The 14410-nt window shown below is 44.9% G+C and overlaps 1 protein-coding gene across 12 annotated transcripts in view; it reads right to left on the bottom strand.

The window, feature by feature from the left end:
- Window positions 1-14410, bottom strand: part of LOC116473113 (fatty-acid amide hydrolase 1) — a 123203-nt gene that overhangs the window by 86419 nt on the left and 22374 nt on the right. The window contains exons 6-7 of one of the 12 annotated variants that reach the window (XM_058443337.1): window positions 10957-11136; window positions 3168-3196 (exon numbers count right to left, since the gene is read on the bottom strand). The exons of 7 other annotated variants lie outside the window; for them this stretch is intronic. In XM_058443337.1, the coding sequence (XP_058299320.1) occupies window positions 10998-11136 (139 nt within the window). In that variant the 3' untranslated portion in view covers window positions 3168-3196; window positions 10957-10997. Of the gene's footprint in view, window positions 1-3099; window positions 3197-9220; window positions 11137-14410 lie in introns of those variants that run through there. 4 more of the 12 variants (XM_058443338.1, XM_058443339.1, XM_058443336.1 and 1 more) reach the window with 4 other exon arrangements.

The following is a 14410-nucleotide window of genomic DNA, read 5'->3' as shown; positions in this document are numbered from 1 at the left end:
AATCCCCTCTGGGAAACCAAGCCCCAGTACTCAACAGAAGAAATAGAATAATAGAATAGGGAACCTCACAAGGACATAGTTTCCCCCCTCAGGATGGCTAGCCAACAAAGGAAAAATACTTTTGCCTGCAGCTAACCCATGAAAACTACTTAAAACCCTTCGCCAAATCTTTCACTTGGGCATTGATAGCACCTATCAGATGGCCAAATTATTATTTACTGGACCAGGCCTTTTTAAAGCTATCAAGCAGATAGTCAGGGCCTGTAAAGTATGCCAAAGAAATAATCGCCTATACTGCAGGCCATACATTTCAATCCCTGTATATTTAACCTCCTTGTTAAGTTTGTCTCTTCCAGAATCAAAGCTGTAAAACTACAAATCGTTCTTCAAATGGAGCCCCAGATGCAGTCCATGACTAAGATCTACTGCGGACCCCTGGACCAGCCTGCTAGCCCATGCTCCGATGTTGATGACATCAAAGGCACCCCTCCCAAGGAAATCTCATCTGCACAACCCCTACTCGCCCCAATTCAGCAGGAAGCAGTCGTCGGCCAACTTCCCCAACAGCACTTGGGTTTTCCTGTTGAGGGGGGCACTGAGAGACAGAACTAGCTGGATTTCCTAGGCCGACTAAGAATCCCTAAGCCTAGCTGGAAATGTGATCACATCCACCTTTAAACACGGGGTTTGCAACTTAGCTCACACCCGACCAATCGGGTAGTAAAGAGAGCTCACTAAAATGCTAATTAGGCAAAAACAGGAGGTAAAGAAATAGCAAATTATCTATCACCTGAGAGCACAGTGGGAGGGACAATGATTGGGATATAAACCCAGGCATTCGAGCCAGCAACGTCTACCCTCTTTGGGTCCCCTCCCTTTGTATGGGAGCTCTGTTTTCACTCTATTAAATCTTGCAACTGAAAAAAAAATGCGGGGGGGTGGGGGTAGAATTTATGTAAAAAGAATGTTATATGGTAAATTCGTGTCCTAAAATAAATTAACTGGATGTTTAAATAAAGGGATGTTTGCAACAAGTTAGAAAGTTGAGGCTGGGCGCGGTGGCTCACGCTTGTAATCCCAGCACTTTGGGAGGCTGAGGCGGGCGGATCACGAGGTCAGGAGATCGAGACCACGGTGAAACCCCGTCTCTACTAAAAATACAAAAAACTAGCCGGGCGTGGTGGCAGGTGCCTGTAGTCCCAGCTACTCGGAGAGGCTGAGGCAGGAGAATGGCGTGAACCCGGGAGGCGGAGCTTGCAGTGAGCCGAGATCGCGCCACTGCACTCCAGCCTGGGCAACAGAGCGAGACTCCATCTCAAAAAAAAAAAAAAAAAAAAAAAAAAAAAAAAAAAAAAAAAAAAAAAAGTTGAGGCATGTCGACAAATTGTCTGTGAAAGTCATGGAAAAAAGTTATAAAAGGGAATTTATGCAAGAAATGTTGTATAATTTAAAAGAAATTAGGCCTCCTGAATGTAAAACTATTGAAAAAACAGTTTATGTGCAAGGTGTGTAAAGAAAGTAAATTATACCTTGGTAAAAGGTTATAAGGAGGCATAAGAATGTGGATTTTTATCTACATTAAAAGGTTAAAAAATTGTTTTAAAAGTTTAAGCAAGTTTCAAAAACAATTATAGAGGAAATTCTGTGTGTAAACACTGGCTAAAGTTAAAGGGGTATCATCCAGTTTTTCTGTGAACTTGACATTAAAATAAAACACAACAGGTTTTTCTTAAAGCACTAACCTGCTCTTTAACAAAAATTATAAAAGGTTAAAAACAATCAATAAAAAGCTTACCTTATGGTCAGACATTAAAATTGGATAAATATGTCTACACGATTTTATTAAAATTCAATTTAACATTAATAACACACTAATATAAAGGTGAAATTTAGTTTACCTGGTATAAAAATGATACACGAAGCATTGTTAAATATAAAATGGTATTTGGCTTTCTTTGGTCTAAAAACTAATAAAAATAGGTGCTAAAGAAAATTTCTCAGCAAGAAGGCACCAAGGACTATGAAGTCCACTGCTGATGTCCCCACATTTTAACCAAAAGATCAATTTCTTAGAAGTTATATACTTGGTTTATCCTCCACCTTCTCTTCCCTTAAAACAAGAGGTCTTTTAGCACAGGGGCTACCTTTGGAGTTGCCAGTACAACAGCATCGGCCTGGGGATCATGTTCTCATCAAAGGGTGGAAAGAAGGGAAACTCAAGCCAGCCTGGGAAGGACTCTACTTTGTGCCGCTAACCACAGTGGAAAGGGATGGACACATCACACCTGAGTCAAGCAAGTGCCATTATCATCAGAATCATAGGCCATTGTTCCTGGATCAAGCCCTACCAAATTAAAGCTAAGAAAAGTTTAGTCTGTCTACCTATAACAAAGACATTGCAAGATCTGACTGCTCTGTCCAATAGTTAGCCAACAACTCGGGGTAAATGATCCCTTTACAGTATGGCTAGAAAAGTGGTTCAGTAAATGGAAAGGAATAATAGCCTCAATTCTTACTTCCCTCACAGCTGTAATGGGTGTACTTATTCTTGTCGGGTGCTGTGTCATACCATCCATCCGTGGGTTGGTGCAGAGGCTCATAAAAACAGCACTTACTAAAACCTCCCTTAACTATTGTCCACCTTATCCAAAGAAGCTTCTTCTTTTGGAAAATCAAGCAGAACAACTAAGCCAAGACATGTTAAAGAAGTTTGAAGAGAAAGAGCTGTAAGGAAATTCAAGAGGAGGGATTACTAGATGTGAGTTCTAAATTTCTCTTCAAACAATCACTATGTCAGTATGTTCAATTCTTTGCCTTCTACTTTTAAACTTAACTTCCTTGTAAAGCAATCTTTTTTGATTACCTACTCCACCCTGACTCATTCCAATTACCTGCTCCACCCTGACTCATTCCAATTACCTGCTCTGCCCTGACTCATTCTCCACCCTGACCCATTCCAATCTCCTGCTCTGCCATAACCATTCCCGCCAAACCACTCACCCCATCACGCTCTTTAAATTAGCCAATCGGAATTAGTTTAGCCTGTGCAGTCTAACCCTAGCCAATAGGGGAATGACACAGCAGCAGAAGCCACACGCATCAGGAATGAGAACCCCTTCCCCTCCCTTGTCCAGCCATGCACTCACCATTGCTCCATCTGTGAGGGCACACCCTTCTATAGAGGTAAATTGCCTTGCTGAGAAGAAAAAAAAGAAAATTTTACATTTGAGTGCTAGTTCTTTTGCAGCACCAAAACTTTTATGTATAACACCAGCCAACAAGATCAGGAGCAGTGACAGATTGGGTTCACAGAACTCTTTAACCTCCACAAACCCTGTAGCAGTATCTTTCCTGGAGAACCAGGAGGCTGGTCATGCACCATAGGGCGCCGGCCTCTCCCCAGCACGGGGCTTCCGGTGCGCCAGCCCAGGACAAACACTGGAAGAGTCTCTGGGGCGTCCACCCCCTGCCTCTCCTCTTACCCAAACCCAGGACACCGGGTCTCTCACCCTGGGCTCTTCTTCATGGCCCAATCCGCCCATTATTTGTCCTTTGGCTCAGCCACTTCCTGCAGACTGGCCTCCCCAATGTCACCCTGTCCCAGTCCTGGGCACTTCTGGATTTTACATCCAAGAAGCAGAAGGAATGCCAGACCAGGGGGAGTCTGAGGACCTGGCCCGCTTCAGAGGGGGATGAATTACACGGACACAGACACACACACACACAGGCTCCCTACTGCTGTCCTGGCCTCTCTCACAGAACTTTACCTGCTTTATCTCAGTTGTTCTCCCAACAACTTTATGAGAAAAGCATTTTTGGCCCAGTGCAGTGGCTCACACCTGTAATTCCATTATTTTGGAGTCCAAGGCGGGCAGATCACCTGAGGTCAGGAATTCAAGACCAGCCTGACCAACATGGTGAAACCCCATCTCTACAAAAAATGCAAAAATTAGCTGAGCGTTTTGGCTTGTGTCTGTAATCCCACCTACTTGGGAGGCTGAGGCAGGAGAATCACTTAAACCTGGGAGGTGGAGGTTGCAGTGAGCCAAGATCATGCCACTGAACTCCAGCCTGGGCAACAGAGTGAGACTGGCTCAAAAAAAAAAAAAACAAAACATTTTTATGCTCATATTACTGATGAAGTAACTGAAGACAAATGGCATTAAATAACTTGTGTCCCATAGAACTGATGTTTATAAATTAAGTATTTAAAAAATAAAAGTAACTTTTGTGGGTCACACAGGTGGCTGAGTGGATGGGAATTCCACTGGGAAGCTGGAAGCCAGAGCTCTTCCCCATCCATCAGCACCACCATTACTGCCCCTGGGAATGGGTTGTAAAAGTTTAGAATGTGTGTATCTTTGGGTTGACGTATAGCTTTTTTCATTGCATAGTGGCCCTATTTGTCCCGACTTTTTTACTTAAAGTATGATGGAGCACAGGTAAGTGCTTTGTGCCAGGAAACACTGACTCCTGAAACATGGGGAGGGGCTCCAGGGTGGGGGTGCAGTCCTGGATCCCGGCTGTTTTTACCTCTCTGAATCTGTGCATTTACTTGTCTAAGGGAGCTGGTTATCATGCCTACCTTGCAAGATTGTTAGCAACACTGCCTGGCACTTAGTAGGCCCTCCATAAATGATTATGAATGGAGTGAAAGGCCCACTTATGGAAAGACTTGGTTGGTACTGGAAGAATCCCAGCTTGAGGGCCCTGAGTCAGGCTCTTGAGTATGTTAAGCAAGGTCCCAAATCCTCGCGTTTCTGTCTTCAGTGCAGATTGAGTGCCTCTGTTCCTACTCAGCACTGATAACCCTTTACAAGTTTCAAGTCCTAGACCTCAGTTTCCCTAGAAAAAGGGAGCTGAGGCCGGGCGCGGTGGCTCACGCTTGTAATCCCAGCACTTTGGGAGGCCGAGGCGGGCGGATCACGAGGTCAGGAGATCGAGACCACAGTGAAACCCCGTCTCTACTAAAAATACAAAAAAATTAGCCGGGCGTGGTGGCGGGCGCCTGTAGTCCCAGCTACTCGGAGAGGCTGAGGCAGGAGAATGGCGTGAACCCGGGAGGCAGAGCTTGCAGTGAGCCGAGATTGCGCCACTGCACTCCAGCCTGGGTGACAGAGCGAGACTCCGTCTCAAAAAAAAAAAAAAAAAAAAGGGAGCTGACAGGTGCTGATGATAGAAACAGCAATCTGAAGTGGTTCTTATGAGGTCACCTCACCCCATTTCCTGAGTAAAAGAATGAGATTCTAGCCCTCAACTCACCCTTCATTTGTTGGATGACCTTGGGTAACTCAATTCTTCCTTTTGCAAAACAAGAAGCATTTTTCCAGACCCTCTCTCCTTCTCAAAGGGAAAATAATATATAGTCCTAGGGAAACACTGGCCATTCCTGAGGCTTAATCACCAAGTTTGTAACCTGTTGTGAGTAGGGCCAAGATTTGCTACTTTAGGGACTCCAGTTGCAAAGCATTCACTTGTGTTTGCTGAAATGATGGCTTCCCTAAACAGAAAGCTCCCTGGGCGCATATTAAATATAATTTAATTTACAAAAAGGGTCTAGGGGCTGGAAGTGGGTTTGGAGGCCAGTGCAGCAAGTCCTGGACTGACTCTATGTTCAAGTCACAGTGAGTGGCCACTTTGTTCCTGTAAGAGAGGATCCAGAAACCCTTCTGACATCCAGTGATTCAATTCAACAGACATCCACTGACACCTGCTACTGTAGGCTGTGCTCCAGGGAAACTTAAACGAATAGTAGACCGAAAATCTGGCCTGAATGGGAAGAAAAAAATATGTGCATAGACCAAGACAGGCTTTGGTGGAAATGCAGAGATTGTGCTGCATAATCCAGAGCGCCTTGGATTCTGGGTCCTTGGACTGTGTTGGGGACAGTCTTTGGGGGAAGCAAGATGGCACATGATTTAGAGCAAGTGTTTTAGAGCTTGGCTCTAGAGTAGGACTAGCTAGTAACCCATCCTTGTTGTGTGACTCTCTGTGTCCCCATTTCCTTACCTGTCAAATAATGGTAATAATAGTACCCCACACAGCAAATACTCTAGTACTATTATATGAATCAAATGAGTTAATGCATGTAACACAACCAGAACAGGGCCTAGCATATGTATAGTAAAAAATCCATGCATGTTAATCATTATTATTATTGCTGTTGTTATTACTTATTATTAGAAAAATAGAGGCCAACAGAGAGGGGTTTATGGCCTGAGAATCTCAAGCTCAGGAACCAGACTGCCTGGGTTCAAATCCTAACTCTGCCACTTACTGTGTAACCTGGAGTAAGCCTCTTTAACCTCTTGTGCCTCAGTTTCCTTATTTCTAAAATGGGGATAACACTGGTGACTATCTCACAGAATTGCTGTGAACATTAAGCAAGTTAATCCAAGCAAAGAGCTTGGAACAGCACCTCATCCACTGTAAGTGTTCAATAAATATTAGCTCACTTTATTTTAAGCAGAGATGTATGCAATCCAACCATATTTTGGGAAGGTAGTATGGAGGAGGGTTGGGAGAGGCAAGCTGGAAGCTGAGGTCATGTACTAGAAGAGCAGGTGGATGCAAAGATCCAACGGGGGTGGGTTTCCAGGGCTCCACCTGTGTTATCCAGAAGATAACACCACACCATTCTGTGAGCCATAACCTGCTGTCAGGTCATTCATGGAAGAGTTACTCCTGCCCACAGCCCCTCTAGCAGGCCCTGGTAAGTTTCCCTGCCAGCATCCGCAGTCAGCTGGTGACGATAAGTTATTCTTGTGTCTTCAGCTGTTGAGTGGGAAGACAGGTAATACCTTCCCTGGCACCCTCTGAGGTGGGGGCAGGGCTGTCCAAGGGAGAGAAGAAGGGAAGGGAGCTTCTCAGATTCCAGAGGGTGTGAAGTCTGTCTTTGTTCCAGAGATGGGAGCAGTAAATGCTCTGCTTCTTCATTTCCTTTCTCTTCTGTGAGCCTTTCCCAGGGGCCTACTAAAGGGGAGGATGCAGTCCTGCTCTAAGGAACTGCTATGATTTGAGTGTATGTGTCCCTCAAAATTCATGCTGAAACCTGATCACCAAGGTAATGGTATTAGAAGGTGGAGCTTTTGGGGGAAGTGATTAGGTCAGAAGGGCCCTGGCCTCATGAATAGGATTAAAGACCTTATAAAAGAGATATGGGGTAGCTGTTCACAGCCCCTTTTCCCTTCTGTTCTTCTGCCATGGGAGGACTCAGCCATAAGACACCATCTGTAAAGCAATGAGCAAGCCTTCCCCAGACACCAAATCTGCCAGTGCCTTGACCTTAGACCTCCCAGCCTCTAGAACTGTAAGAAATAAATGTTCTACTCTTTAAAATTACCCATTCTCAAGTTGTTTTTGTTTGTTTGTTTTTTGTTTTTTTGTTTTTGAGACAATCTCACTTGGTTGCCCAAGCTGGAGTGCAGTGGTGCGATCTCAGCTCACTGCAACTTCTGCCTCCCAAGTTCAAGCGATTCTCCTGCCTCAGCCACCCGAGTAGCTGGCACTATGGGTGCGCACCACCACACCCAGCTAATTTTCATATTTTTAGTAGAGACAGGGTTTCACCATGTTGGCCAGGATGGTCTGGATCTCTTGACCTTGTGATCTGCCCACCTCGGCCTCCAAAAGTGCTGGGATTACAGGTGTGAGCCGCCCCACCTGGCCCTTCTCAAGTATTTTGATATAGCCGCATGACTGGACTAAGACAGGAACTCACAGCCCCACATAGGAGGGAGGATTCCACACTCAGAAGCACTGCCTAGGGTGCTGACAATTCACAAAGCACTGTCAGGACTTTGAATGCAGATATCTGGGCCCCCTACCAACCTCTACACCCTCCTCTGAGTTTGGGGAGAGTTTGTCTCCTCTGCTAAGTTGATTACATAAATGACCCCAATAATCCAGGACCCCTTGTATCTGTGCTCTCTGCAAAGTGATTTTGCAACTCCTCTCCCCAGGAGTAGAGTCTATTTCCCTACCCATGTAAATCTTTGTGACTTGCTTTAACTAATGGAAAGTAGTGGAAGTAAGTTTGTGCTACTTCTTAGCCCAGGCTGTAAGAGAACTGTTTTGTCTCTCTCTCCTGGAACCCTGCCACTGCCATGAGAAAAAGCCCAAGCTAGCCTGCTGGAGGACTAGAAACCATGTGGAGAAAAGCCTGCTCAGCCCATTTGCCCTTGGTCAGGCCCTTACACAGGTGAGACAGCCAAGATGAGCAGAGCCACCCGACTGCAGATACATGAGTGAATCTTGCCAAGTTAACTTAGGCCAGTGGAACCACCCGCCAAGCCATAGACTCAGAGAATAATAAATGGTTGTTTAAACCACCACTTTGAGGGTTGGTTCATTACAAAGCAATAGCTAACTGATACATCTCCTGATCTTCATTGCCCAGATAAGTAACTGAGGCCTTACAGACAACCAGTCACTTGCTCAGTGCTACACAGTCAGTGGAGGACCCAACTGTGAATCAAACCTGGGTCTTCAAGACTCAAAATCCCTTGGCCAGGCACAGTGGCTCATGCCTGTAATCCCAACATTTTGGGAGGCCAAGGCGGGAGGATCACTTGAGGTCTGGAGTTCAAGACCAGCCTGTTCAGCATGATGAAACCTCGTCTCTACTAAAAATGCAAAAATTAGCTGGGTGTGGTGACACACACCTGTAGTCCCAGCTACTCAGGAGGCTGAGGCAGGAGGATCCCTTGAACCAGGGAGGCAGAGGTTGTGGTGAGCCAAGATTGCACCACTGAACTCCAGCCTGAACAGAGAGAAACTCCATCTCAAAAAAAAAAAAAAAAAAAAATCTCTGCTATGGCCAGGCATGGTGGCTCATGCCTGTAATCCTAGCACTTTGGGAGGCCAAGGCAGGAGGATACACTGAGCCCAGGAGTTTGAGACCAGCCTGGTCAACATAGGGAGACCCTGTCTCTATTTAAAAAAATAAAAATTTTTAAAAAGCCCTGCTGCCTCTGTAACATGGACACCTACAACTAGACTGTAGAATTGTTATTTAAAACTGTGGGGTTAGTTTCTTTACCATTCAGTACCTGAATTTCCTCATCTGTAAAATGGGGATGTTGTACTACCCCATTGGTTGCCGTGGGAATTAATGACAATGTTAGGGAAGTGCTTAGAACAGTGCCTGACATATAGCAAGGACTATATCTTTAAATAAAATTAAAATGTGACTAAAACTGATCCACAGCAATGGCAATTTTATTAGGAAAACATTTTTATTTGGATCATGAGAGCTACATATTTTTCACTTTGATCTAGTGACATCAGTCTGAGTGTTGAGTCAGCTTGTCTGCCATAAGCTCTTCTATCCAAGCTAGTGTGGGAGAAAACATCTCGTGGGTGGCAAACCAGTTTTTGAAAACCAGACGTGCAGAAAAGCACATCTCTCGTCTTGAGAAGCACTCTTGGGTCATTATCACACATTTATGTCATATTTCACAGAGAATATATTCTTGGTAGGTTGTAGGCAAATCAAATCCTAAGGTAAGTCTATTATTATTTAAAGAGCTCTGGTTGGGCATGGTGGCTCACGCCTGTAATCTCAACACTTTAGGAGGCCAAGGCAGGTGGATCACTTCAGGTCAGGAGTTTGAGACCAGCCTGGCCAACATGGTGAAAACCCATCTCTACTAAAAATACAAAAATTAGCCGGGCATGGTGTCACGTGCCTGTAATCCCAGCTACTCAGGAGGCTGAGGCACAAGAATCTCTTGAACCCGGGAAGCGGAGGTTGCAGTGAGCCAAGATTGCGCCACTGCATCCCAGCCTGGGCAACAAGAGTGAAACTCTGTCTCAAAAAAAGAAGATTATAGTTGATTTTTTTTTTCATTTTTGGCCTTGCAGCTATTTCATCATTGTGTCTTGGTTTACTTGTCCTTCCTGTCTCAGCAGAAGTATGCTTTTCTCTGGGAAGACTTCCCAGAATTCCCTCATCTGGATCAGGGCCACTTCTCTATGCTCTCAAAGCTGCCTGTGTTCCCTGGTGCAAGGATTTATCACACAGTATTGAATCATCTGTTCCTGTGTCTGTCTGGACTCTCCTCAGAATAAGCACTGGGTCCTACGCCACCTTATTCCTCACACCATGCACATGCAGTGAACACTTGTATGGATTGTATGAATGCATGCATGCAATTGTGTTGTGTTCTGTTGCACTGATGACACCTCTGCTTAATCCCAGTGGCTAGTATATTAAATTGGGGCCAGGCACGGTGACTGACACCTGTAATCCCAGCACTTTGGGAGGCCGAGGTGCGCAAATCACCTGAGGTCAGGAGTTTGAGACCAGTCTGGCCAACATGGTGAAACCCCGTCTCTACTAAAAATTCAAAAATTAGCTGGGCGTGTTGGTGGGTGCCTGTAATCCCAGCTACTTGGGAGGCTGAGGCAGGAGAATCGCTTGAACCCAGGAGGTGGAGGTTGCAGTGGGCCGAGATTGCACCATTGCACTCCAGCCTGGGCAACAAGAGCGAGAGCAAGACTTCGTCTCAAAAAAATTTAATTGAAAAAATTAATTGGTAGCCGCTGTCCTTCCTTAACACATCTAATGATAAACTACTAGTGTTCCCTGATCAAACCCTAGGGTTGGTAAATTGCTAAAAACCCTTCTCCTGTGTGTTTAGAGTTCTAAATTTCTCTTCAAAGAATCAATATGTCAGTATGCTCAATTCTTTGACTTATACTTTAAACTTAACTTCCTCATAAGCAACCTTTTTCTATTACCTGCTCCACCCTGACTCATTTGGATTACCTGCTCTGCCCTGACTGATTCTCCACTCTGACTCATTCCAATTACCTGCCCCGCCCTGACTCATTCTCCACCCTGACTCATTTTGATTACCTGCTCCACCCTGATTGATTCCGATTACCTGCTCCGCCCTGACTCATTCCAATTTCCTGCTGTGCCATAACCATTTTTCCTGCCAAACCACTCACCCCATCACTCTCTTTAAATTAGCCATCAGAATTACTTTAGCCTATAGGTCGAACCCTAGCCAATAGGGGAACGACGCAGCAGCAGGGGCCACATGGGTCAGGAATAAGAACCTCTTCACCTCCCTTGTCCAGCCAGGTGTGTGCTCACAATTGCTCCATCTATACAGGTAAATTGCATTGCTGAGAAGAAAAAAAGAAAATTTTATATTGAAGTGCTATTTCTTTTGTGTCACTGAAACTTTATTTACAACATATGTTAAGTGCTGGCAGCCCTTAGGCTGCTAGATCAGGAGCAGAGTGCCCCAAAATAAGCACAGCTTTTTCTTCCTCTAAGAAAGGACAGAATGATCAAACTGAGCCTCCTCAGATTGCCTTCTCCTGGTTTTGTCATTGCAGAAAATGCTTAGGGGACTCGGTGTGGTGGCTCATGCCTGTAATCCCAGCACTTTGGGAGACCGAGGCAGGCTGATCACTTGAGGTTAGGAGTTTGAGACCAGCCTGGCCAACATGGTGAAAGCCCATCTCTCTAAAAAATACAAAAATGGCCGGGCGCGGTGGCTCACGCTTGTAATCCCAGCACTTTGGGAGGCCAAGGAGGGCGGATCACGAGGTCAGGGGATTGAGACCACGGTGAAACCGTCTCTACTAAAAATACAAAAAAATTAGCCGGGCGTGGTGGCGGGCGCCTGTAGTCCCGGCTACTCGGAGAGGCTGAGGCAGGAGAATGGGGTGAACCTGGGAGGCAGAGCTTGCAGTGAGCTGAGATTGCGCCACTGCACTCCAGCCTGGGTGACACAGCGAGACTCCGTCTCAAAAAAAAAAAAAAAGAAGAAAACATGGGCTGGGCACAGTGGTTCACACCTGTAATCCTAGCACTTTGGGAGGCCAAGGTGGGTGGATCATCTGAGGTCAGGAGTTCGAGACCAGCCTGGCCAACATGGCGAAACCCCATTTCTACTAAAAATACAAAAAAATTAGCCGGACATGGTGGTGGGTGCCTGTAATCCCAGCTACTCAGGAAGCTACGGCAGAAGAATCACTTGAACCTGGGAGGCGGGGGTTGCAGTGAGCTGAGATTGCACCATTGCACTCCAGCCTGGGCAAAAGAGTGAGACTTCATCTCAAAAAATAAAAAAAGAAAAGAAAACACGTACTCACAAAATTATATGCCCAAAAGGTATTGGCAGCATTACTAATAATAGCCCCAAACTGGAAGCAACTCAAATGTCCATCAACTGGTGAACGGATAAACAACATGGTGGTATGTCTGCACCACGGAATACAATTCAGCAATAAAAAGGAACAAAACATTAATACTCACAACAAAGTGAATCTCAAAAACATTATACTAAGTCAAAGAAGTCAAACACCAAAGACTACATATTGTATGATTCCACGTATATATGCAAAAGTTTTCCAAGACCAAATATTTGAAAGGATTATCCAGGCTTCAGAGCATAATCACTTAAGATTTTTATTTAAAGGCAAAGGATACAGGGCAGCAAGAGAAAGACTGGGTAGGTAAACATCAGGAATCTCAGAATTCCCAAATACAAGCTCCCATTGTCCTTATGCACATGTGGACTGCACTGCAAAGTGCCTTTCGATTGAATCATCATGATCTATGTGAGGCATCCATCCTGGTTTTGGAAGAGCTCAAATCGGAAGTTCCCAGCAGGGCTTTTATGTTGCTCTGGCCATGTAATCAAGCCAGACATATGTAACTGGTTAGACAGCTGCAAATAATCAATAAAAGGAGTGACCAGTGGAGCTTCAGACTTTATTTTTTGAAATGAAGTCTCTGTCGCCCAGGCTGGAGTGCAATGGCGCTATCTTGGCTCACTGAAACCTCCACCTCCCAGGTTCAAGCAATTCTCCCGCCCCAGCCTACTGAGTAGCTGAGATTACAGGCACCTGCCATCATGCTTTTGTTATTTTTATAGAGATGGGGTTTCACCATGTTGGCCAGGCTGGTCTTGAACTCCTCCTGATCTCAGGTGATCCACCTGCCTCAGCCTTCCAAAGTGTTGGGATTACAGGTGTGAGCCACCGCACCTGGCCGAGCTTCAGACTTTAAACAGCACATTCTAAATCCCAATGCCTTTTTTTTTTTTTTTTTTTTTTTAAAAAGAGTCTCACTCTGTCACCCTGGCTAGAGTGCAGTGGCACAAGACAGAGTCTCACTCTCTTGCCCAGACTGCTCACTGCAGCCTCAAACTCCTGTGCTCAAGTGATCCTCCTGCCTCAGCCTCCTGAGTAGCTGGGACCACAGGCACATGACAGCACACCCAGCTAATTTTTTTTTTTTTTTTTGGTAAAGACCAGGTCTCACTATATTGTCCAAGCTGATCTAGAATTCCTGGGATCAAGTGATCTTCCCACCTCGGCCTCCCAAAGTGTTGAGATTACAGGCGTGAGCCACTGTGCCTAGCCTATTTTCTATTTTCTACATCTTGATGGTGATGGTGACTATACTATTATATACAATTATCAAAATTTATTAAACAATATATTTAAAATTTATGAACTATATTGTATGTAAAGAATAACTCCATAGAAAAGAAAAAACCTTTCATTTAGAAAGGGCATCATGCTACATTTACTCTTCTGGGATTAAACTTTTTTCACTTAATTATTTTATTGCTCAGATTCATCCATATGGTTAGGTATCATTATAGTTCATTTGACAATTGTATAATATTCTATTATGTGAATATTCCAGTTTACTTGTACACTCTCTTGCTCATGGGCATCTGGGTTATTTCTAGGCTTTTGCTTTTGTGAATAGGGCTGCTACGAATATTCTTGTACATGTCTCCTGGTGTACATGTACGAGTTTCTCTAGGATTTATCCCCAGTATTGGATTAACTGGGTTATAGGGTAGCTGAATGTTCAAGTACAGCAGATAAACTGTTTTCCAAAGTAGTTCTCTGCTTTTCTTATCTAGGTCTGCCTGTCCCCAATTAGATGATGATTCTAGAGGCAGGGGACCCTCTCATTTTGAATTACCACTGCTTAGCATTCAATTAGCACCAGGCTGGATATCCAGGAGTCCAAGGGCAGAAGCCCAGGCACCTGAGGCCTCTTAGCCTCAGCAAATACTAAGTACTGTACAGAGTGAACAGCATGCAGGGACCATATGCCACGCACAGAGGCTGATTAGGGTCCTACTCAGAGCACTAGCCATGCTCCTTGAAGCTCCATCTTCCTAGCTTCACCTGATTTTGAGTCTCAGAGATCTTCCAGGGCCCTCAATTACAATGCAAATCCCAAAAGAAGGCTTAACCTTAGCTAAAGTCCCTCCTCAACTGACACCTCTAATACCCAAATAAGGATGAGCAGGAAAGGCAGAAGGGACAAAAAGAATGGCAGGAAGAGGAGGAATAAGGAAAGTGGAAGAGCCAAGAAGCCTTCAGGTATTCTAAAATTATATACCCTTTTCCGCACAGGACC

This window comes from Hylobates moloch, unplaced genomic scaffold (genome assembly GCF_009828535.3).
Source record: "Hylobates moloch isolate HMO894 unplaced genomic scaffold, HMol_V3 SCAFFOLD_8, whole genome shotgun sequence".
Classification (NCBI taxonomy): Eukaryota; Metazoa; Chordata; class Mammalia; order Primates; family Hylobatidae; genus Hylobates; species Hylobates moloch.
The sequence above is the reverse complement of the archived record's forward strand: the minus strand, read 5'-3'. Positions and strand labels throughout refer to the sequence as shown.